Source organism: Equus asinus, chromosome 28, assembly GCF_041296235.1.
Source record: "Equus asinus isolate D_3611 breed Donkey chromosome 28, EquAss-T2T_v2, whole genome shotgun sequence".
Lineage (NCBI taxonomy): Eukaryota > Metazoa > Chordata > Mammalia > Perissodactyla > Equidae > Equus > Equus asinus.
The window spans coordinates 23,163,246-23,185,397 of NC_091817.1; the positions used below are offsets into that span (position 1 = coordinate 23,163,246).

At 40.5% G+C, this 22,152-nt stretch overlaps 1 protein-coding gene across 2 annotated transcripts in view; it reads right to left on the minus strand.

Annotated features, from left to right (window-relative positions):
• Positions 1–10,478: 10,478 nt before the first annotated feature.
• Positions 10,479–22,152, minus strand: part of CES5A (carboxylesterase 5A) — a 32,319-nt gene continuing 20,645 nt past the window's right edge. Inside the window, exons 11-13 of one of the 2 annotated variants that reach the window (XM_014827385.3) lie at positions 12,936–13,085; positions 11,025–11,097; positions 10,479–10,945 (exon numbers count right to left, since the gene is read on the minus strand). In XM_014827385.3, coding sequence (XP_014682871.1) covers positions 10,714–10,945; positions 11,025–11,097; positions 12,936–13,085 — 455 coding nt within the window. In that variant the 3' untranslated portion in view covers positions 10,479–10,713. The remainder of the gene's footprint in view (positions 10,946–11,024; positions 11,098–12,935; positions 13,086–22,152) is intronic. The other variant, XM_070500388.1, reaches the window with a different exon arrangement.

Here is a 22,152-nt window from a genome sequence, read left to right on the forward strand (position 1 = left end):
TCTGATCAGAAGCAGAGATTGTTAAACAGGACACAACTGGCCCAAAATGAAATCACTTGGGCTAAGCCCAACTCACCAATCAACCAAGACTTAATACCTAACAATTAGAGTTACAACCTCTCCCAAAAGCGGAATCTTACACCAGTCAATCAGGAATTACAAGGTCAGCACTAGTGAGTTCATCTGCCTGAAAGGCCCCTGCCTTCCCCTAAAGGAAGGTGACCTTGCCCCAAAAAGTCCTCTCTTTGCTAGTAACTTCCTTTTCCCACCTTTTTCTGCCTATACAAGTCTTTCCATTTTGTACGGCTCTTCAGAGCTACTTTCTATCTGCCAGATGGGATGCTGCCCAATTATAAATTGCTGAATAAAGCCAATAAGAACTGCAGAATGAACTCAGTTCAAGTTTGTTTTTTAAAAGCTGAAACAAAGCTTCTGGAGACGCAGATTCAAAAAGGGATGCTCATTTGCACTACTTCTAGACAACGTGGCAGGCCAGAGAGGGAGCCCAGTGGTGGGGTGAAGACTCTGTGACAGCATTAGAGTCAGTCCCCAGAGCTCATTGCTTCTGTAAAGACTGACCCAGCCTGTGTTCCTCCCTTACTTTTATCCAGGAAAGAAACCCGGGTCATAAAGCACACCGCAATGGAGAGCACCCCTGTCTCTATCCACAGGGGACAATCTGGGTGGTTCCCATAGCAGACCACAAGGCTGTTTCTAATCACTTACCGCGCGCACACACACACACACACACACACACACACACACAAACGTAATCACACACACACACCTGTTAAGGCATAACAATCATGCCTTTACCCTGGGCAGCTGGCCTTTGCAACCTGGGAACACAGCCCTGCCTCTTAGCCTATGAAGATTCTAGGGTGCTGACTTAGCAAAATATAAAAGTCAGGGATGAATTATTTTCCCAACTCCAATGTTCAACCACATCTCTCCTTGTGATACCAACCAATCCTACAAACAGAGGGGGCCGCTCCCAGACCTTGCTGTCCGGCTGCAGCCTGGAAGCCGATTCCTGGCTCATGATGACTTTACAGAAGTGATGGGAGAGGTTGATGTCTGTGAAGCCTAAAGCCAGAGCTCAGTTTTACTTAACATGTGTAATCTCCCTGCGTCACATTAGCTGTAAGCGAATCAGCTCTTCTTGTTTCAGCGGAAGGTGACTGGGATTACCTTTTTTGCCTTGGGGAACTCCAGAAGTTATCCCAGGTGGAACTGCATGGTCTGAAGACTAAAATCCTAGGAACTGGCCTTAACTCCTAAGTGATCGGACAGGTCTTAGGAGAGAAGACACCTCTGGGGGCTCCAAATTAGCTCCCCAAACCTCTCCATCTCCATCAATTCATTCAGTAGGTATCTGGAGAACAAGCACTGAACTAGCATGAGCCCCTGTCCTACTGGGCCCTTCACTTGACTTTGTCTGTTAACCATGGGATTAATCAGGCAGAGCCTTCATGGTGGAGAGCAATGCACTGAGAGACCAGAGGTCAGGGAACCCCACTGGGTGATATCTGGGGTTCCTTTCTGGGAATGGGGAGGTGAGAGGTGGGGGAGGCTACGGGTTGGTGATCTCTCATGCAAAGTCCACCCTTGATCAACATTCTGTGAAACTAGAATTCTATGATATTTTCCAGTGCAACCCAGACATAAGCAGTGTTTTTGGAACCTCAGTTATTCTCATACTAACATGTTTTTTACCGTATCAGCATACCATCTGTACTATTATTAGCAGTTTTTCTTAAATGAGTTCATTCTTTGTACTTTTATACACTCATTCACAAAGGAAATTTTACCGGGCCAGCCCCACGGTCAAGGGATTACATTTGTGCGCTCCACTTCGGTGGCCCAGGGATTCACTGGTTTGGATCCCGGGCCCAGACATCGCACCACTCATCAGGCCACCCTGAGACAGCGTCTCACATAGCACAACCAGAAAGGCCTACAACTAGAATGTACAACTATGTACTGGGGGGCTTTGGGGAGACACAAAAGAAAAAAAAATGATTGGCAACAGATGTTAGCTCAGGTGCCAATCTTTAAAAACAAAAATTGCGCATTGAGATCATGCTAACATGATAAAAAAAAAAAAAAGGAAAATTTCACACTATTTCCATAAAAGGAAGACTGATATAACTTACTGTGAATTAAAGGTAAGCATGGAAAATGTGTCATTGTACATTTAAAAACTAAAAGGATAGTAAAAATAAAAAGTGAATAAAGAAACATAATTACCCCTCTAACTGATTTACAAAAGCATATAACCAAAACTAAGTTGCTCAATGGGAAAAGAGGACCATTGATGTCACTTTGTAATATAAGGGCAGGGGTAACGTTGTCCATCATCATGACTACCAGTTAAGTGACCAGACATTGCCTTTGTTAAGAGTCATTGTTACTGCAGCCCTTTCCTCGAACTTCAAAGACCTTCTTCCTTTTGATACTCAGATCAATGAGCAGAAATCTCATTATATTCACCCCTCCCAAGACCCTTGATGCTGGGCTGTAATTAGGGGTTCAGACCCCCTGGGATCCATCTGGTCGTAGGACTGAGTGAGGGAGAGCACCTGTGGGAAGTTTTGGCCTGGGGGTGAGTCCTGGAGGGGAGCACTGCCCCAGGGGCGTAAGTGGTCATCCTGCATGGCACTAACAACTGGCAGTCATGTCATCTGCATCAGGTGATCCCATGGGACTACCTAGTCTGGCTCCTGCTGAGTAAGAATGTACTGTGAGAGTAGGGTAAACTGTGGGAGCAAATGGGCCCAGAATTTCAGGGACCTGTTTCCTGCTGATGTAAAGAACTGCAGTGCTGTCAGGTCAACAAAGCGGCTGTCCTCCACACGGTCATTCAGGGACCTAACCAGGAGGTGGTGTAAAGGGCCAGATGGTAAATATTTTAGGCTTTAAGAGTCATATGGTCTCTGTGGCACCTCCTCAACTCTGCTGTCATAGCAAAGGCAGCGTAGACAATACCTAGGCAAGTGGCATGGCTGTGTTTTAATATAATTTTATTTTAAAATCAAGCGGTGGGCCAGATATGGCTCATAGGACAGAACTTGTAGATCACTGATCTAAACCACGTGGCTTTGCCATCTTTAACTCATGGTTTCTAATGTTGTTATGGGTGTTGATTCCAGTCAACTGAAGAGGGGAGGAGCATGAAGAAGTGAACACGGTGCAGGAGGGTGCATTTGGGGTCAGACCTGGATGTGGCCCTCCTTACTACCACTCACATTCCACTGGTAAGAGTTTAGCCACCTGGCCAATCTAATTGCAAGGAAGGCTGGGAAATGTGGTGTTGTGCGCCAAAGAAGGCAGGACAGACTTTAATGGACAGCTAGCAATTCTCGTCACAAAGAACCATTAAATCCTGGATTTGATAGGAGGGATTTTTTCTAATACGCAGCAATGCAAATGCATAACTACTACATGAATGCTTGAAAGTTTGTTTGCATGCCATCTAAAATGATCTTGCACAACTCTGAGAATAAGTTTACTACACTTTGGTAAACACTGAGCTTTTGTATTTCTTTGATTTAAATTCCAAGAGCCTGATGGTAAACCCAGTCCCTATTTGCTAGGTCTACTCTCTAAAGGTTTCTTTCAGCCTTTTATGAGTAAAGAACATAAATGGGTGGATCAGAAAGACAGGTAAACATCTAGTCCCAGAAAAGTTAAGATTTAATTACATTCTGGAAAGGGCTCAGCAAGCTCAAATTATTATTACAGACATCTGGGGGAATACAGTGACCTCGACTAGAGAAGGCTTTATGTGTTTTCTTATCCTGAAAGTTTATATATATAATGCCCCATACTCCCTGTGATGTCTCCTGATTGTATTGGGCATTAACAGGGGAGTGAGATTTGGAGGAGCAGGCAACAGAGAACATTAGCAGTGGTGCAAGGTGGGTTGGGGGCTTTTTGGGGAGGTCACTGGGGCTGGATGAGTGAATAAGGAGCAAGGGCTTGAATGCTAACCTAAGGAAAGCTGACTTTCACCCTGGGCAATGGGGAGCTATTGAAAGGCTTTAATCCAGGGATTGACAAGATAAAAAGGGCGTTTCTGAAATTAGAAAGTGGCAGAAGCAGGCAAGCCACTGGAGAGGCCAAGAGGGTCACTCTGAAAAGGAACCTCCCACACACTCGATGGAAGGGTGGAAGGTGAGCTCTTCTTTCCAAAGATAGCTAAGCTGTTTGCGTGCGAGAACTTAGCCTTTGGGACTCCCCGAGGCCTCAGCAAGAATAATGACACAATTATTTTTTCTTTGGGCTCCAAAATACTAGACTGCACAAAGTTTTGCCAGACCCTATTGTCTATGATGCTGGCCCTTAGTTCTCACTTTCGAAGGTCACAGAAGCCACGGAGAAGTTGTAACCCTCTGAGATCCCCCAAATGATTGTCTGTTCTGTCCTAGTCATCCTTCTACGGAAGCAGGTCAGGAGCACATTGGGGGCGGGCACAAGAGTGTGTGTGGGAGGATGAGTCAGTCCACGGCCCTCCATCCCATCACCAGGTTCCAAGGGCCTTTCAAGCTATGCACGTGTAAAATGTCATTTCAACATCCCAACAAGAATGAACATTGAGAGGCTGAAATCAAAACCAGATGCTCAAAGTGCCTATCCAATTGGAAAGGATCCGTACAATTATTATTTTAGTGGTCATGCCAAGTATTGGCAAGAGTATGGAAACACAGGAACTTTCACCACTGATGCGGAGATAAACTGCTACAAGTTGTGTGGGGGCAATTTGGCAAAATCAAACCAAAAACTTAAGAAGGGCATCTCTGTTGTCCTAGCTATTCATCTCTAGGAACAATTCTGGAAGATATATGTGCCAGATGGCTCACCTCAGTGATATTGACAGTGGTAAAAGCTATGAAAAACCTCAGTGACTGGCAACAGTAAATGGTTAAACAATTTATTAAGTATTCCTACTATGGGATGTTATACAGTTGTCAAAAATGAAGAAATATAGATAATATTGTTTTTTAATGTTCATTAAAAAACAGAATTTGCCACTTTCTATTAAAGAAGGATTAGACATTTTCATCATTTCTACTCGCTCCCCAAGTTATTCTAAAAGAGCAGTAAAATAAAGTCTTTAAAGACACAAGCCCACATGGACAAACGGAATGTAAGCATTTTGGAAGCTGGGAGATGCACAGAGTAATGACAACTGCTCTTCGAGCAAAGTGAAAGTCAAAGCAGAGGGGGGATGGAGGGCCCAGACACAGGGATTCAAAATGAAGGCAGGACCCGTGATAGTGGGGTGCAGATATCCCCATCTATGCACATGGGGAGTGCAACTCTCCCCTCTGAGATTTGCCCCAAGGCCAATTTGCCTACAGATGCTCTGCCTCTGCCAGTTCATGAATTGGACTGAATCCAGGGAATCTCATCCCCTGATTACAACAGAGCATCAGAAGGGCCTTGGCATTGTCAACGTGATGTGATTTCTGTCCAGAGATCTGAGTGTCTAAAAGTTCCCTGAAGTTCAAGGAAATGGCTGCAGTGACAGTGACACTTGAAGCCAATGCGTGGTCACCTACCTAGTGGCCATGATGGTGGACAAGGTTGTTCTTGCATTTATATTACTCACTGGCCACCAATGGTCCACTTTTCCCATTGAGTAACTTATTTTCTGGAATGCAATTTTGTAAATCAATTGTTGCATGTAGTAACACTAAGCAAAGAAATATACAGTAATGAGGACACAGGGTCAAAGGTGGCAGCATTGGAAGACTCTGCAATTATCTCCTTCCACAGACACATTGAACCTCCACCTACACATAGAGCAATTCTTCCTGAAGAAGAACTGAGGTCTGATTGAACAGCTTCTTCACAACAAGCAGCAGAGGAACCACATAGAGATGGGTAGGAGAGACGGAGACATGGTGTCAATGGGAACCCCGCCCCTGATGCCGTGATCTGTAGCAGGGAGGAATATCACTGAGGGCCCCATGCCCAAACTCAAACATAACACTGAAAAAAATCAAAACACAAAGGAACAGGTGAAGAGAAGAAAGAAACAGAGAAGAACTACAAAAACACCCAGAAACAACTAACAAAATGGCAGTAAGTACATATCCATCAATAATTACTTAAAATGAGAATGGACAAAATGCTCCAATCAAAAGACACAGGGCGTATATATATATATATATATGTATATATATACATGTACACTTTTTTGTTTGTGTATTATATCCACTAAAAGCTCAAAGACTTGTACCATATCTTAAGAACTTATTATTTAATAGAGGAGAGAAGATTGTTATAGATAAAATTACCAAGGACTATATAAATTATAGAAGTAGAATAGATGTAAATAGTCAAATGTGCAATTATTTCCATCAGGACTCTATTGTATGTACGAACAAGAATCCTACCTAAACTTACCTAAAGTACATCTTTAATACATTGGCTCTTGTATATGAAAAGTCTAGGAGGTAAAGAGAGTTTCGAGTGTAATTGTATCAAGGGGCCCAGATAGAGAGAGAGATAATAGGTAGATATAGATAGGTTGGTAGGTGGATAGATAGAGATAGATGATAGATACATGGATGGATCAAGGAACAGATAGATGATAGATGGATGGATGAATGGATGGATGGATAGATGGATGGATGGATAGGTAGATGGACAGACATGGCTAGATGATAGGTGGATGAATGGATGGATGGGTACATGGACTGATAGCTAGATTGGGAGATAAACTCATTATCAATGATCCCTCTGTAAAGAAAGAAACCTGTTTCCTACAGGTCAAGGTATAAAAGCTGTTCCTCTAAGCCATCAGGGTGCTCCAGAAAACTTGTCAATACCAGCTATGCTGCCACTGGGCTAGCTCCCTCACCACCACTGAACATTCATGGCCATGCTGCCACCACACCTCTCCTGGCCTTTATCCTCCTATCCATCCTTTATGCCCCAACTTGAGTAACATGAGGCACACCCTTAACACATACTTTCAGCAGAGCACAAGAGCCATGACACGGTGGGTCTGTCTGAGCTGGGGGAAGGGAGGCTCACCCTGTAGATGTGTTACCTGGGGCTACGCCAGGCAGGGCAGCTTACCAGGTGCAGGGTCTCAGCCCGCCTCCCTCCCTCCCCACCTCTGCCCAGGGGAAGCCCCTGACTTGCAGCCAGGGCTACAGGCTCAGAGGGAGGAGAATTTGGCCTCGGGGTGGGGCAGGCAAATTAGGAAAGAAACAGACTGCTGGCCCAACCTCTGTTCTGCCTGTGAGTCTAGTCATTTCAGTCAGAATTTTCAGGTGATGGATTGTACATTTCCACTTTCCAGATGTTACAGGGAAAAGGGACAATGATGAACGGTGCTGTTTCCCGTGGTTTTCTTTTCCGTTCAAGCTCTACAGCATCACACCAGCACCCCAGGAGCCTGAGATGAAGGGGAGCTTTTTTTCCTTTGTAATGCTGCCCTCTGCTGGACATTAAGACACTCACAGGCAAACACTGATTTGGGTCGTCTCCAAAGTTTGTTTTGGTTGATTTAGTGATTCAGGCCCAAGGTTGTTTGGAAAAGAAGAAAGAAAGAAAGAGAGAATATTCTGTGAACAAATAAATTATTTAATATACACTATAGAAGTAATTAAATATTTTATGTTTTACAATGATGGAAAAGCAGAGGCGACTGACATACAAGCACCTGTGTTGCTGCGGAGGATGAAGTGAGGACCCTTTAGGGAAGTGAATGTGTAGAACACAAGGAGACAGTTTGAAAATGGCATGACCTTTGCCCCGGTCCATCTTCTCCTGCAATTCCAATGCCAGAAATCATTTTAAGAGTAAAAGTACTCATTCCCAAAAGTGCTCATCAAATTATGCCCATGAGTGTCCAGGAGCAGCTGGTGGCTAAAGAGATTGTGATGGATCCTCATCAGGCAGATATGAAAGCTGATTTTTGGAAAACCCTCTAGCATCGTGGAAAATGCTTATGCCACATTGTTAACACTCAACAGTTCTTAATCAGGGTGTGCATTGAAAGCCTGATAACTGAAAATATGGATTTCCAGGTCCCATCCCAGAAGATTCTGCTTCGGTTGGACTGGGGAGGGGCCTGGGCATTGGAATTTAGGAAATTCCTCCAAGTGAGTCTCCTCTTACAGCCCACAGAAAACCCTGAGTTCAATGAGAAAAAGCAGGATGCCAAGTGGCATTGATATTTCAACTTCAACTCAATAAAACATCTGACTGCATGTGGACGGGAACAATGATGGAAGAGGGCCCTGTATCAGCATGACTTAGAAACATGCTCCCTCTTGTAAGACACATATTCAATTTAGACCTTTATTTGAAGATGCTGGGACTGAAAAGGACATAAATCATAGGTATAATGTCACTTAGTATGATGGTATTTTTTTAAATGAGTTATGTGTTGTTTTCAAGCTGTTAGTTTTGCCAAATATCAATGTAGACCTTAGCTTTCTGCAGCTGCAGAGGAAACTGAATTCCCAGCTTGCCTGCACTTGGTCTGGTCTCTCTTCCTAGAGCCTTACAGTGCCCCAAGCATCCCCGATCCTCCCCTCCCACAGCCACCTAAGCCAGAGACAATCAACAGCTTTGGACCATCTGCTGAGGGAGGCAGGCTGCTCGGCAGGAAGAGTCCTGCTCTGGAGAAACCAGAGGCTCAAAGTCGGGTTTGGACTTGCTGCTAACTCAGTGAGTGATGCTGGGTGACTCCCTTCACCATTCCACAGATTACTGTAAAATGAGAGGTCAGGGGTCCAAACTTAAATACCTGGAGGGATCAGGTAATATCAATGAGTGAAATAGGCCAGGCACAAGACAAAGGGAATAGTGAGGACTGTGGAAAGTTGAGAGCTCATGCAGTTGTAAAGGGGCAGCCAATACTCAGTTCCTGTAGATCAGTTATCACTGGGAACAGTTGTGCAGGATGTGCACTGCATGAGGGCACTACTCCAGAGGAGGTGTCATTCACATCACACATGTAGACATTTATCAATGGCAGTTTCCTGGAAGATGTCTGTAGAGTGTTTAGAGGGAAGGGCACCCTTTAATTGCACAAAAGAGCTGTATGGGCTGTCAGAAACCCTGGTTACCATCCGTGAATGCAACTCCAATGTGGCCAGATTTTTTAAGGTGGAGAAGCTGGAAATATGGCTGTTAACATGAAATTTCCCTAACTTAAATTTAGCTGGAAACTAATTACAAGGCATTTTTGACATTGTGTGGGCTAAACAAAACACTCCTGGGGGCCAGATTCAGGCTATGATTGGAGATCTCTGATCCAGAGGACTCTAAGTTACTGACATCCTCTGTGCCCCTCATGTGTAATCCTGGGGCAATCACAAAGGAAAACTAATTATCCTGGTGCATTATACGGGCGTTATATGGGTGATACGGATATAATAGGGATGACATGGATATAATAGGGATGATATGGATATGATAGGGATGGCATGGATATAATAGGGATGATATGGATATAAGAAGTGAGAGTGCATCCTTTCAATGATGGTATGTACAACATTCTCCCCACCTATCATCTGGGTAACTTTAGTTAGTCCTTTTTAATATAAATGTTATTTCTCAGGGAGAATCTCCTAACGCTTCAACCTAAATTCAGTTCCCCCATTACACTTTTTTTTTTTTTTTGAGGAAGATCAGCCCTGAGCTAACGACTGCCAATCCTCCTCTTTTTACTGAGGAAGACTGGCCCTGAGCTAACATCCATGCCCATCTTCTTTCTACTTTATACGTGGGATGCCCACCACAGCATGCCTTTTGCCAAGCAGTGCCATGTCCACACCCAGGATCCAAACTGACAAACTTCAGGCCGCCAAGAAGCGGAACGTGCAAACTTAACCGCTGCTCCACAGGGCCGGCCCTACACTTTCTTAAAACACCTTACTTTTCCTGAGCGAACTTATCAATTTTACATCATAAGATGTTCGCTTGTGTGAATGTTTCCTTTCTGTCTGTTTGCTAATCATTTAGTGAAGAGCATTTCTTTATTCACCATTCGTGTCTGGAACACATCAGACGCCCAATGTAGATCTATTGAATGACGGATTAACATCGACCCCATCAGGGAAACATCTTTTCTCCTTGGTGTCCCTGAACTGACCTTGCTGCCTGGCATTTGACTTCTGGGTTCCTGACCTTGGAGACATCCCACTTCTATGGCTGAGCAGGAGGCTCTCCAGCATGCCTCCCTCCCCCACATAACTCCTGAGCCAGAGAAGAGCCCAGCTCAAGCCAGTGATGTTCAGGACATCCGTGCTTGGCTTGTGGCTGAAACCCACCTGGATTGGGGCTGGAGGACTCATATTTCAGTAACACACAGACAGCTTCCCTGATAGAAAATCTACTTCATCCTGGATCCTGGGGGTGAATCAGGGAGTCTTCATCACAGAATTAAATTCTTTCCCCTGTGTATATTTTACATTATGATTTATTTCATATGAGTAACAACATCATGATTATGCCCAATAATAGGCCAGCCCTTCTGCAGATTTACTGTAGAAATCTGGTACCCTTCCAGGCAAACTGCATTTTTCGATGTTGAAAAGAATTCCCTAAGAATCATCTCCAGTCCATAAAACATCAGCAAATGCAACTGATTCCACAAAGTAGCTAAACTTAGAATGAAGCTAATGATTGCAGGAGAAATTGCAGAAGGAGAAGGAAAATGGAAATCACATGGAGATAACTTCTTTAAGGAGCAAAAGAGAAAAAGGAAGGCAGGAGCAGAGAAAGGAAGACTAAGGAGGAGAGAGGACTGAGGAGCGCTCCGGAAGTGGACATTATCAGGGGGAGGGTTTCCGTCCAAAACTCCACCTCCAGCTCCTTCAGACTCTGTCCCAGGCTCACATTCAAGTCCAGCTGCAGGTACCACTCGGTCTTATTGTAGACCGGCCACAGAGGCAGGCCTTCCCCGTTAGGATCCCTGGAAGTGAGAGCAGAAAAGGGATGAGGTTTTCATCCTCGGACACCTGCTTATGGGGGAAGCCAGGAGGTCTTCTTACCCAGTCCGAGCAAAGTTAGCCCAGTATCGCATCATCTTCCTGCTCAGCAATCTCTCCTCTTCTGTGGCTCCTTCTGAAGCAGATAATCACAAAATCTGACTCTCACCATGATTCCCAGACGCCGAGGTGCCTCACATGTGATGAATCACTTGCACACTCTCCTCCCCTTGGATCCTCACCAGCCTACCGAGTCACTGTGTTCATTTTGTCCATGCAGATACTGAGGCTCAGAGCAGCCATGACTTGCCCAAGGAGTCGTGGCTTCCAAGTGTCAGAGGCTGGACACACGTCTTCCCTGTCCCCCCAGTGCTCTTCCAGCCATTCTCATGAGGCTGCAAGTGCCTTGGAGACAGAGACTATTGCTCCATCTCCCTCAAACAACTAATTAATTATTGTATTTCTTTACTTGAAAAAGTAATACTTGCTCAAAGTACAAAATCCAAAATGCAGGAAAGGAATCTAATGAAAATAAGTTTCCCTCCCGTCTCTTCCCTGCAGACACCCAGTTCCCAGCCTCAGAGGCAAGGATTGTTACCAGCTTCTTGAGCACCCTCCGAAGGCAGGCTAGACATGTGCAAGTGTTTAAGGAGATACCTTTTACATACTCAGGATAATATGGAAACATATTCTGCACCTTTCTCTTTTTACTAAAATTGTATCTAGGAGATAGTCCCACATTGTCACTTGTAAAGCCTATAAATTCATACTCTATCTGAGAAGCTCTGTCCTCATTGTCAGGAGGCCAGCATGAACTGGGTAAGACCCTGTTTTGTCTAATTTTTTTAGCTAAATATTTTAGCAAAAACCTCCTATGTGCAGTTCCTATAATTTTTTCTATTGATAACCTCATCTGATTGGCTTATTATTTTAGGCTCAGAACAGGTCATAAATTCAGGAATAAGTGAACTAACCTCATAGTAACAGTTCACATGCATTTACAATAGATCATCTGGATCCAGATCACTTTGGGCTGGAATTATGAAAAACATGGTTCTTACCTTTCAAAGCCCTAGGTGATAGCCTCATGGGTATTCTTGGAAGTGCAGGTGTGACCAGGCAAAGAAAGGGTTACTGAGGATCTGGTCAACAACTAACAAGATCTGTCAAATGTTTTTCAGACAAGAAGAAACTATGTGTCATGTTTTGCAGAGACTGATGTCCATGTTTCGCAGATGTTGCAATCTTGCAGAGAAATTCACATGTTTGCAGCAAGACCCCAAGCATTCTAAAGTTATCTAAACTCACTGGCATCTTAAATTCTCCTCCTCTGGGAGGGTCCAAACAGCCATTTTTAGATCATGAGATGTATATAATAACATGTTTACCTGCTACCCATGTGCCCTAGATAAACACAGTTGTTATGTGGTTGTTACAAATAAACCTGTTATCCTCTGCTCCCTTGTGTATAGTCTCCATTGGACCTGAGCTGGGAAAACAGTGCTTTGGGAGCTATCCCTGCTGTTCCCCATTGCTTGTGCAAGCAATAAACCCTTCTTCACCTACTTCTGCCTTGGTTGTGCTTTTTGGCTCCACACGCACCAAGAGACAAACCCACTGTTTGGTTACACAGGGAAGGTGAGACCAGAGGTAGGAGAAAAAGAAGAAAGTGGTTCTAATTTTCCCTAATTGCTCACCCCAATAGGCTTTAGTACAAAGAGAAACACTCATCAAGCAACTGTTGGCAGCTCTTTTTCATCTTGGTTTCTAAAGATGCTAGTGGATGGCATTTTCTAGGGAAAGATTGTCTCTGTAATCAGTAGATTAAATCCAACCCAGCAGTCCTCTCAGGCCCTTGCATAGTGTTGGGGCAGGTAAGGGACTTCGTGCTCAGTAGGGAGGAGTGTCTTCTCCCCAGCTAATCCCAAGCTCATGTTTCTGCAAGGGCAGGAGCCGCTGAGGCCAGTTCCTTACCAAACATGACAACGTCGCCTTTCAGGAAGGCACCTCCAAAGACAAAACGAATTTCATCAGAGTGATCCGCTTTGACAAAAGCTGGCTTTATGTCCTTTAAGCAGTGGGGCCGATGCTGAAACTCGTAGAAGTAGACCGATGCACCAGCATCTGCAGAAATTAGGAAAGGAATCATGTCAGGCTTGCAGGGTGGAGCAGGGTCACGCCTTGCATGCCCATCCATCTGCTCCTGGATTCACAGACCCGTGGGTGGGACAGCCCAGAGACAAGAGGCAATCTGAACCAAGCTAACTTCCCTCTTCCTCATTTGAGGCTAGAGTTTCCTGCTACAGCAGCCCTCACACCCCTGGTGACAAAGAGCTCACTACCCCTCACAGTAGCCTGATAGAGCAATGGTTCTACCTCTCTAAGAAACCTTTCATACTGAGCCAAGATCTTCCTCTCTGTGACTTCCTCTCACTGACTCTGGTTCAACTGTCTGAAGACAAAGGGAACAAAGTTATTCCCTGATTCCAAGATGCTCTCTGCATCCTGCATTTCTTCAGCTGTCTCATACTAACGGTCTTTGCACTGTAATTACCCCCTGCTCTTTCTCTGCATGATCCATTTTTCTCTACTGGGTCATCACCATCAGTAGCAAACAAGTAGTAAGTAAGCTTTGTAGCTTACAAAGTCTCCTATTAAAGTACACACACACAAACACACGTGCACACAGGAACTTATGCATGCCCACACTTACACATGCATAGACACACACACAGACACACACAAACATGCATACTTTTTGTCTCAGCTTCTCCTCCAATTACTGTCTTATTTCTCTAAATCCCGTCTAGCAAACCCCCACAATACAGTTGCCTTATACTCACTCTCTATGCTTCCTCTCCTCTCATTCTCTCTTTCTCTTTTTTAATTGAAGTAGCATTTATGGACAATAAAAAGCACAAGTTTTAAGTGCACAGTTTGGTAAGTTTTTACAAATGTATACACATTAACATAACCACCTCTCCAATCAGGATACAGAACATTTCCAACATCCCAGAAAGTTCCCTCATGTCTCCTTCTAGTCACTCTACCAAGAGATAATCAATGTTTTCATTCCTATCACCATGGATTAATCTTGCCTATTCCTGACCTCCACATAAATGGAATAACACACTATATATACTCTTTCGTGTCTGGCTTCTTTTGCTCAGCATACTGTTTTTGAGAATCGTCCACATTGTTGCATGTATCGAGAGTTGATTCCATTTTATCTCCAAGTATTGCATGAATATACCACAATTTATTCATCCATTCATCTGATGAGAGACATTCGGGTTCTTGCTAGTTCGAGTCTATTATGAAGTAGCTGCTATGGATATCCATATGTAAGTCTTGTGTAAGAACAAATGCTTTCACTCATCTCCCGTGAATACATAGGAGTAGAATGGTTGAGTAATAGAGTAGCTATAGATTAAACTTTAGAAGAAACTGACAGTTTTCTAGAGTGGCTGTACCATTTTACATTCCCCACAGGAGTACATGAAAGTTCTGAACTTTACACATCCTTGGCAATACTTCCTGGTATAGTTTGTGTTTTTAACATTGGCCATTCTAGTAAGTGCAAATGGTTTCCTCATTTGGGGTTTACTTTGCATTTTCCTGATGACTAACAATATTGAGCACCTTTCCAAGTGCTTTTGGCTTTCATATATATTTTTTGTGAAGTGTCTTTTCAAGCCTTTTACCTATTTGTAATTAGATTGTTTATTTTTTTCATTATTGACCTGTAAGAGTTCTTCTTCTCTAGATATAATGTTTTCGTCAGATAATTGTGAATATTTTCTTCTAGTCTGTGGCTTGCCTTTTCATTTTCTTAATAGCATTGTTTTTCAGGTAAAATACACATAATGTACAATTTTAACCATTTCAAAGTGTGTAAATCAATAGATTATAGTACGTTCAGAATATTGTGCAACCACTACCACTATCTAGGTCCAGAACATTTTCAGCACTCCAAACAGAAACCCCAGACCCAGTAAGCAGTCACTCATCACTTGCCAGGGGCCCCCAGCCCCTGAAAACCACAGGCAAATCCAGAGGCACAGAAAGTAGTTTTGTACAAACGTGGCCTTTTGTAGCTGGCTTCTTTCACTTTGCATATGTTTTCATGGTTCATCCATATTGTAGCATGTATCAATATTTCATTTATTTTTATGACAAAATAATAATCCACTGTATGTAGATACTACATTTTGTTTATCCATTCATCAGTTGATGGACCTTTGTGTTGTTACTACTTTTTGGCTACTCTGAATAAGGCTGCTGTGAACATCCATGTAGAATTTTTTTTGACCATCTGTTTTCACTTATCTTGAGTATATCCCTAGGAGTGGAATTGCTGGGTTATATGGTAATTCTCTTTGTTTTGTTTTTTTGCTGAAGAAGATCCCTGCTGAGCTAACATCTATTGCTAATCTTCCTCGTTTTGCTAAGGAAGATTCAACCTGAGCTAACACCTGTTGCCAATCTTCCTCTTTTTGTATGTGAGACACCACCACAGCATGGCCACTGAGAGACAAGTGGTGTAGGTTTATGCCTGGGAAACGAACCCAGGCCACTGAAGCAGAGGGTGCAGAACTTAACCACTAGGCCCCCGGGGCTGGCCCTATGTTTAACTTTTTGAGGAACAGCCAAACTGTTTTCCACAACAGGTGCACCATTTTACATTCACACCAGCGGTATATGAGGGTTCCAGTCTCTCCACATTCTCGATAACACTTGTTATTTTCCATTTTTTTGTTTTTTGTTCTTTTATTATAGCCACCCTAGTGGGTGTGAAGTGGTATCTCATTGTGGTTTTGATTTGCATTTCCTTGATAGCTAATAATATTGATCATCTTTTCATGTCCTTATTAGCCATTTGTATGTCTTCTTTTGAAAAATGTCCAATCAATCCTTTACTCATTTTGAATTGTTTGTGTTTTTTGTTGTTGAGTTGTAAGAGTCTTTTATATATTCTGAATAATAGGCCCTTGTCAGATATATGATTTGCAGATTTTTTCCCCAATATTTGAGTTGTCTTTTCAGTTTCTTTGTATTGCCCTTTCATGCACAATAATTTTTAATTTTGATGAAGTCCATTTTATCTATTTTTTCTTTTTTCATTATGCTTTTCATGTTAAGTCTAAGAATCCATTGCCAAATCTGAGGTGATGGAAATTCACACCTTTATGTTTTCTTCCAACAAGTTGGCAGTTTTAGCTCTTACATTTAGGTTTTTGATCCACTATGAGATAATTTTTGTATATAATGTGAGGGTAGGGTCCAACTTCATTCTTTTGTATGTGTTATCCATGATTCCTGCACCATTTGTTGAAAAGCCTATTCTTTCCACATCAAATGGTCTTGGCAGCCATATTGAAATCAACTGACCATAGATAAATAGGTTTATTTCTGGATCTCAATTCTATTCCATTGATCTATACGTCTATCCTTGTGCCAGTACTACACCCTCTTGATTGGCATTGTTTTGTAGGGACTGAGTTTTGAAATCTGAAAGTATGAATCCTCTGACTTTGTTCCTCTTTTTCAAGATTATTTTGGCTATTTTGGGTCCCTTGAAATTCCATATGAATTTTAGGATCACTTTGTCCATTTTTGCAAAAAAGGAAGTTGGCATTTGGATAGAGATTGCATTGAATTTCAGGAGTACTGCCATCTTAACAATACTAAGTCTTCCAATCTATAAACACTTGATGTTTTCCCACTTATTCTTGAATTTCTTCCAACAATGCTTTGCAGTTTTCAGTGTACAAGTCTCATAGCTCCTTGGTTATATTTATTGCTGAGTATTTCATTATTTTTAATACTATTCTATATGGAGTTGTTTTCTTAACTTCACTTTTGGATCATTCATTGCTAGTGTGGAGAAATACAATTCATTTTTGTATAGTGATCTTGTGTCCTGAAACTTTGATAAATTTGCTTATTAGCCCTAAAACCCATTTTGTGGATTCTTTAGGATTTCCTATATATAAGATCATGTCACCTATGAATAGATAGTTTTGCTTCTTTCTTTACAGTTTACACTGATTTTAATTTTTTTTCTTGTCTAATTGATCTGGCTGGATCTTCTAGTTCAAGGTTGAATAGAAGTGGTAAGAATAGACTTCCTTATCTTGTTCTTGATGTTCGGGGGGAAACTTTCAGTCTAATTCCATTAAGTAAAATATCAACTGTGGGTTTTCATGGAAGCCCTTTATCAGGTTGAGCAAGTTTTCTTCTGTTCCTAGTTGGTTGAGTGTTCTCATCATGAAAGTGTGTTAGATTTTCTGAAATGATTTTTCTGCATCTATTAAGATAATCATGTGGGGTTTTTTCCTTTATTCTATTAATACGGTATATTATATTGATTGATTTTAATATGTCAAACCATCCTTGCATTCCTGGGATAAATTTCAATTAGTCATAGTATGTAATCCTTTTAATATGCAGCTATATTCAGTTTGCTAGTATTTTGTTGAGGACTTTGCATCTATACTCATAAGGGATATTGGTCTGTATTTTTCTTTTCTTGTGATGTCTTTGTCTGGCTTTACTATCAGGGTGATACTGGCCTCAGAGAATGAGTTAGGAAATGTTCCCTCCTCTTTCACTTTTTTAAAAAAGTTGAGAATAATTGGTTTTAGTCCTTCTTTATATATTTATTAAAATTCACCAGTGAAGCCAGCTGGTCCTGGGATTCCTTTGTTGGCAAGTTTTTGCTTACTGATTAAATATCTTTGTTTGTTATAGGTATGTTCATATTTTCTATTTCTTCTTGAGTTGGTTTTGGTAGTTTGTGTGTTTCTAGTAATTTTCTAATTTCATCTAGTTTGTTGCCATACAATTGTTCATAGTAGTCTCTTACAATCATTTGTATTTCTGTAATGTTTGTAGTAATGTCACCACTTTCAACCCTAAATTTAGCAATTTGAGTCTTCTTTCTTTCTTTCTTGGTCAGTCTGGCTAAAAGATTTTCAATTTTGTTTATTTTTTCAAAGAACCAACTTTTGGGTTCAACCACCCTCTTTATTAATCTCCTGTTCTCTATTTCACTGATCTCTGTTCTAATCTGTATAATATTCTTCCTTCTGTTTGCTTTGTTTTTACTTTGTTCTTCTTTTTCTAGTTCCTTAAGGTGAAAAGTTATGCTATTGATTTGAGATCTTTCTTCTTTTTAATGCATGGATTTATGGCAATAAATACCCCTCTAAGCACTGCTTTTACTGTGTCCCATTAGTTTCAGTTTGCTATGTTTTTGCTTTCATTCATTTCAAAGAATTTTCTAATTTCCCTTGTGATTTCTTCTTTGACCTATTGATTATTTAACAATGTATTGTTTGTTTAAAAACTTTTGTGTATCAAAGCACACTACCAACAAAGTAAAAAGGCAGTCCATAGAATGGAAGAAAATATTTTCAAGTCATATATCTGACAAGGGATTAATATCTAGAATGTACAAAGAACTCCTAAAACTTAACAACAACAAACAACTGAATTCAAAACTGGGCAAAGAACTTGAATAGATATATCTCCAAGGAATCATGTAAATGACGAACAAGTATATGAAAAGGTGCTCAATATCACTAATCATTAGGGAAATGCAAATCATAACCACAATGAGATACCACTTTACACCCATTAGGATGGGTTTTATAAAAACAAAAAACCAGTGGGGCTGGCCCCGTGGCCGAGTGGTTAAGTTCGCGTGCTCTGCTGCAGGCGGCCCAGTGTTTCGTTGGTTCGAATCCTGGGCGTGGACATGGCACTGCTCGTCAGACCACGCTGAGGCAGCGTCCCACATGCCACAACTAGAAGAACCCACAACGAAGAATACACAACTATGTACCGGGGGGCTTTGGGGAGAAAAAGGAAAAAATAAAATCTTTAAAAAAAAAAAAACCAGTAAATAAGTGCTGATGAGGATGTGGAGAAATTGGAACCCTTATGCATTGCTGGTGGGAATACAAAATGCTGCAGCCAGTGGAAAATAATATGACCATTCCTCAAAAAATTAAACATAGAATTACTATATGATCCAGCAATTCTATCTCTGGGCATATGCTCAAAAGAATTGAATGTAGAGATTAGAACAGATATTTGCTTACCAATATTCACGGCAGCATTATTCACAATAACCAAAAGGCGGAAACAACCCAAATGTCCATTGATGGCTGAAGGGATAAAGAAAATATAGTATACAACAAAATATTATTCAGCCTTAAAAATGAGTGAAATTCTGATACATGGTATAATAAGGATGAACCTTGAAGGCATTATGCTAAGTCAGTTAAGCCAGATACAAAAGGACAAACCTTGTATGAATCCACTTATGTGAAGTACCTAGAAGAGTCAAATTCTAGAGACAGAAGTAGTGGGGAGTTATTGTTTAACAGGTACTGAATTTCAGTTCAGGGTGATGAAAAGCTCCGGAGATGGATAGTGATGATGGTTGCACAACAATGTGAATGAACTTTAATTCCACTGAACTGTACATTTATAAAGGATTAAAGTGGTAAATTTTTTCTTATGCACATTGAGACAATTTTTTAATGTAAAAAAAAGGAATGTGCTGTTTTGATCTCTAAATACTTGTGAATTTTCCAAATATCCTTTTGTTATTGATTTCTAATTTCATTCCATTGAGATTGGAGAAGATACTGTGTATGATTTACATCTTTTTAAACTTATTGAGACTTGTTTTGTAGCCCAATATATGTTTTATTCTAGAAGATGTCCCACATGTACTTGAGAAGAATGTGTATTCTGCTGTTGTTGAGTGAAGTGCTCTTTACATGTCTGTTAGATCTAGTTGGTTTATAGTATTGTTCAAGTCTCCTATTTCCTTGTCTATCTTTTGTATAGTTGTTCTAACTATTATTGAAAGTGGGGTTGAAGTTTCCAACTATTAACGTAAAACTGCCTATTTCTTCCTTTAATTCTGTCACTTTTTCCTTCGTATATTTTGGAACTCTGTTGTAAGCTTCATATGGGTTTATAATTATTATATCATCCTAATTGCTTCACTCTTTTTATATAATGTGCTTCTCTGTCTCTTTTAGTCTAACAATTTCTCTGTAACAAATTAGTCTTAAGGTGTATTTTGTCTGATATTAGCATAGCCAAGCCAACTCTCTTTTGGTTTCTGTTTGCATGGAATATCTTTTTCCATTCTTTCATTTGCAACCTATTTGTATCTTTGGTTCTAAAGTGAGTCTCTGGTAGACAACATATAGTTGGATCATGATTTTTTTAATCCATTCAATCTGCAATCTCTGCCTTTTGAGAGCCTAACCCATTTACATTTAATGTAATTACTGATAAGGAAGAACATATTTCTGTCATTTTGCTACTTGTTTCCTATATGTCTTTTATCATTTTTGTTTTTCAATTGCTCCACCATTACTGCTTTCTTTTGTGTTACATATATATTTTCTAATGTACCATTTTGATTCCCCTTTTCTTTCTTTTACTATATATTTTTTAGTTTTTTTCTAAGCAGTTGCCCTAAGGATTACAATTAACATCTTAATTTATGATAATCTACTTCAAATTAATGCCAACTTAGTTTCAATAGAATACAAAAAATTTTCCCCTATATAGATCTGCTCCCTTTATGTTGTTATTGTCACAAATTGGATCTTTATATATTGTGTGTCAATAACATGGTTATATAATTACTGTTTTATGCAGTTGTCTTTTAAATCATACAGGAAAAAAGAGAAGTAAGAAACCAAAAGCACATTAATAGTAACTTTTATATTATAAGTAAACATAGCATAAGTAGTGTAGTTAACTTTACTGATGTTCTTTTTTCTTCTTATGGATTTGAATTACTATCTAGTGACTTTTTTCAGCCTTAAGGACTCCCTTTAGTATTTCTTGTCAGGTAGGTTTACAAGTGATAAACTCTCTCAGTTCTTGGTTCTTTTGGAACATCTTAATTTCTCCTTCATTTTTGAAAGATAGTTTTGACATATGTAGAATTATTGGTTGAATACGTTTTTTTTTTTCTTCCAGAACTTTGAATATGTCATCCTATTGTCTTCTAGTCTCCATGGTTTCTGATGAGAAATCAGCTGTTGATCTTATTGAAGATTCTTTGTACAGGATTAGTCTCACCTCTCTTACTGCTCTCAGGAATTTCTCTTTGTCTTTGGCTTTTGATTGTTTGATTATAATGTATGCTTGTGTGGGTCTCTTTGAGTTTCTTCTACTTGGGATTCATTTAAATTCTTGGACATCAATATTCATGTCTTTCATTAAAATTGGGGGCATTTTGATCATTATTTCTTCCAATATTATTTTTGCCTCTTTTCTCTCTCCTTTCCTTCTGGAATGCCTATTATGCATATGTTGGAATGCTTGATGGTGCCTTACAGGTCTCTTAGGCTCTGTTCATTTTTGTCATTCCTTTTTCTTTCTGATCCTCACATTGTGTAATCTCAATGGATTTATCTTAAAGTTCTCTGTTTCTTTTTTCCCTATGCTCATATCTGCCATTGATCTCTTCTAGTCAATTTTGCATTTCAGTTATTGTACTTTTTAATACTAGAATTTCTATTTGGTTCATTTTATAATATCATAAATCCTATTCTTTTATTGCTATTATTTAATTGGTGAGACATCATTGTCATCATTTACTTTAGTATTTTGTACACAGTTTCCTTTAACTATTTGACTATATTTAAAATAGTTGATTTAAAATCTTTGTTGAGTAAGTCCAACATCTAAGCTTCCTCAGGGATAGTTTCCATTAATTTCTTTTTTTCCTGTGTATAGTCCATACTTTCCTGTTTCTTTGCATGCTTTGTAATATTTTCTTGAGAACTGGAGGTTTTTAATATCATAATGTGGCAACTCTGGACATCAGAATCTACCCTCTCCCTACAGTGCATTGTTACAGCTTTTTGTGGTTGCTGTTATTTGTTTAGCATCGTTTGTGCACTAATTTTGTAAAGTCTGCATTCTTTGCTATTTGTGGCCACTGAAGGCTTTCTTCTGTTTGCTTAGTGGTCAGCCAATAATTTTATAGCTCAGCTGAGGTGTTCCTAAGTACCCAGAACAAACAAAAAAACTCCTCGTCTTTGAAGCTAGGCTCTGTGTGTGTTGGAGCACTCCCTCAATACTCAGCCAGGTAGTTAACAATTCTTTCCTAGCCTTCACTTTCTGTTTGAGTAGAGCCTGTAGG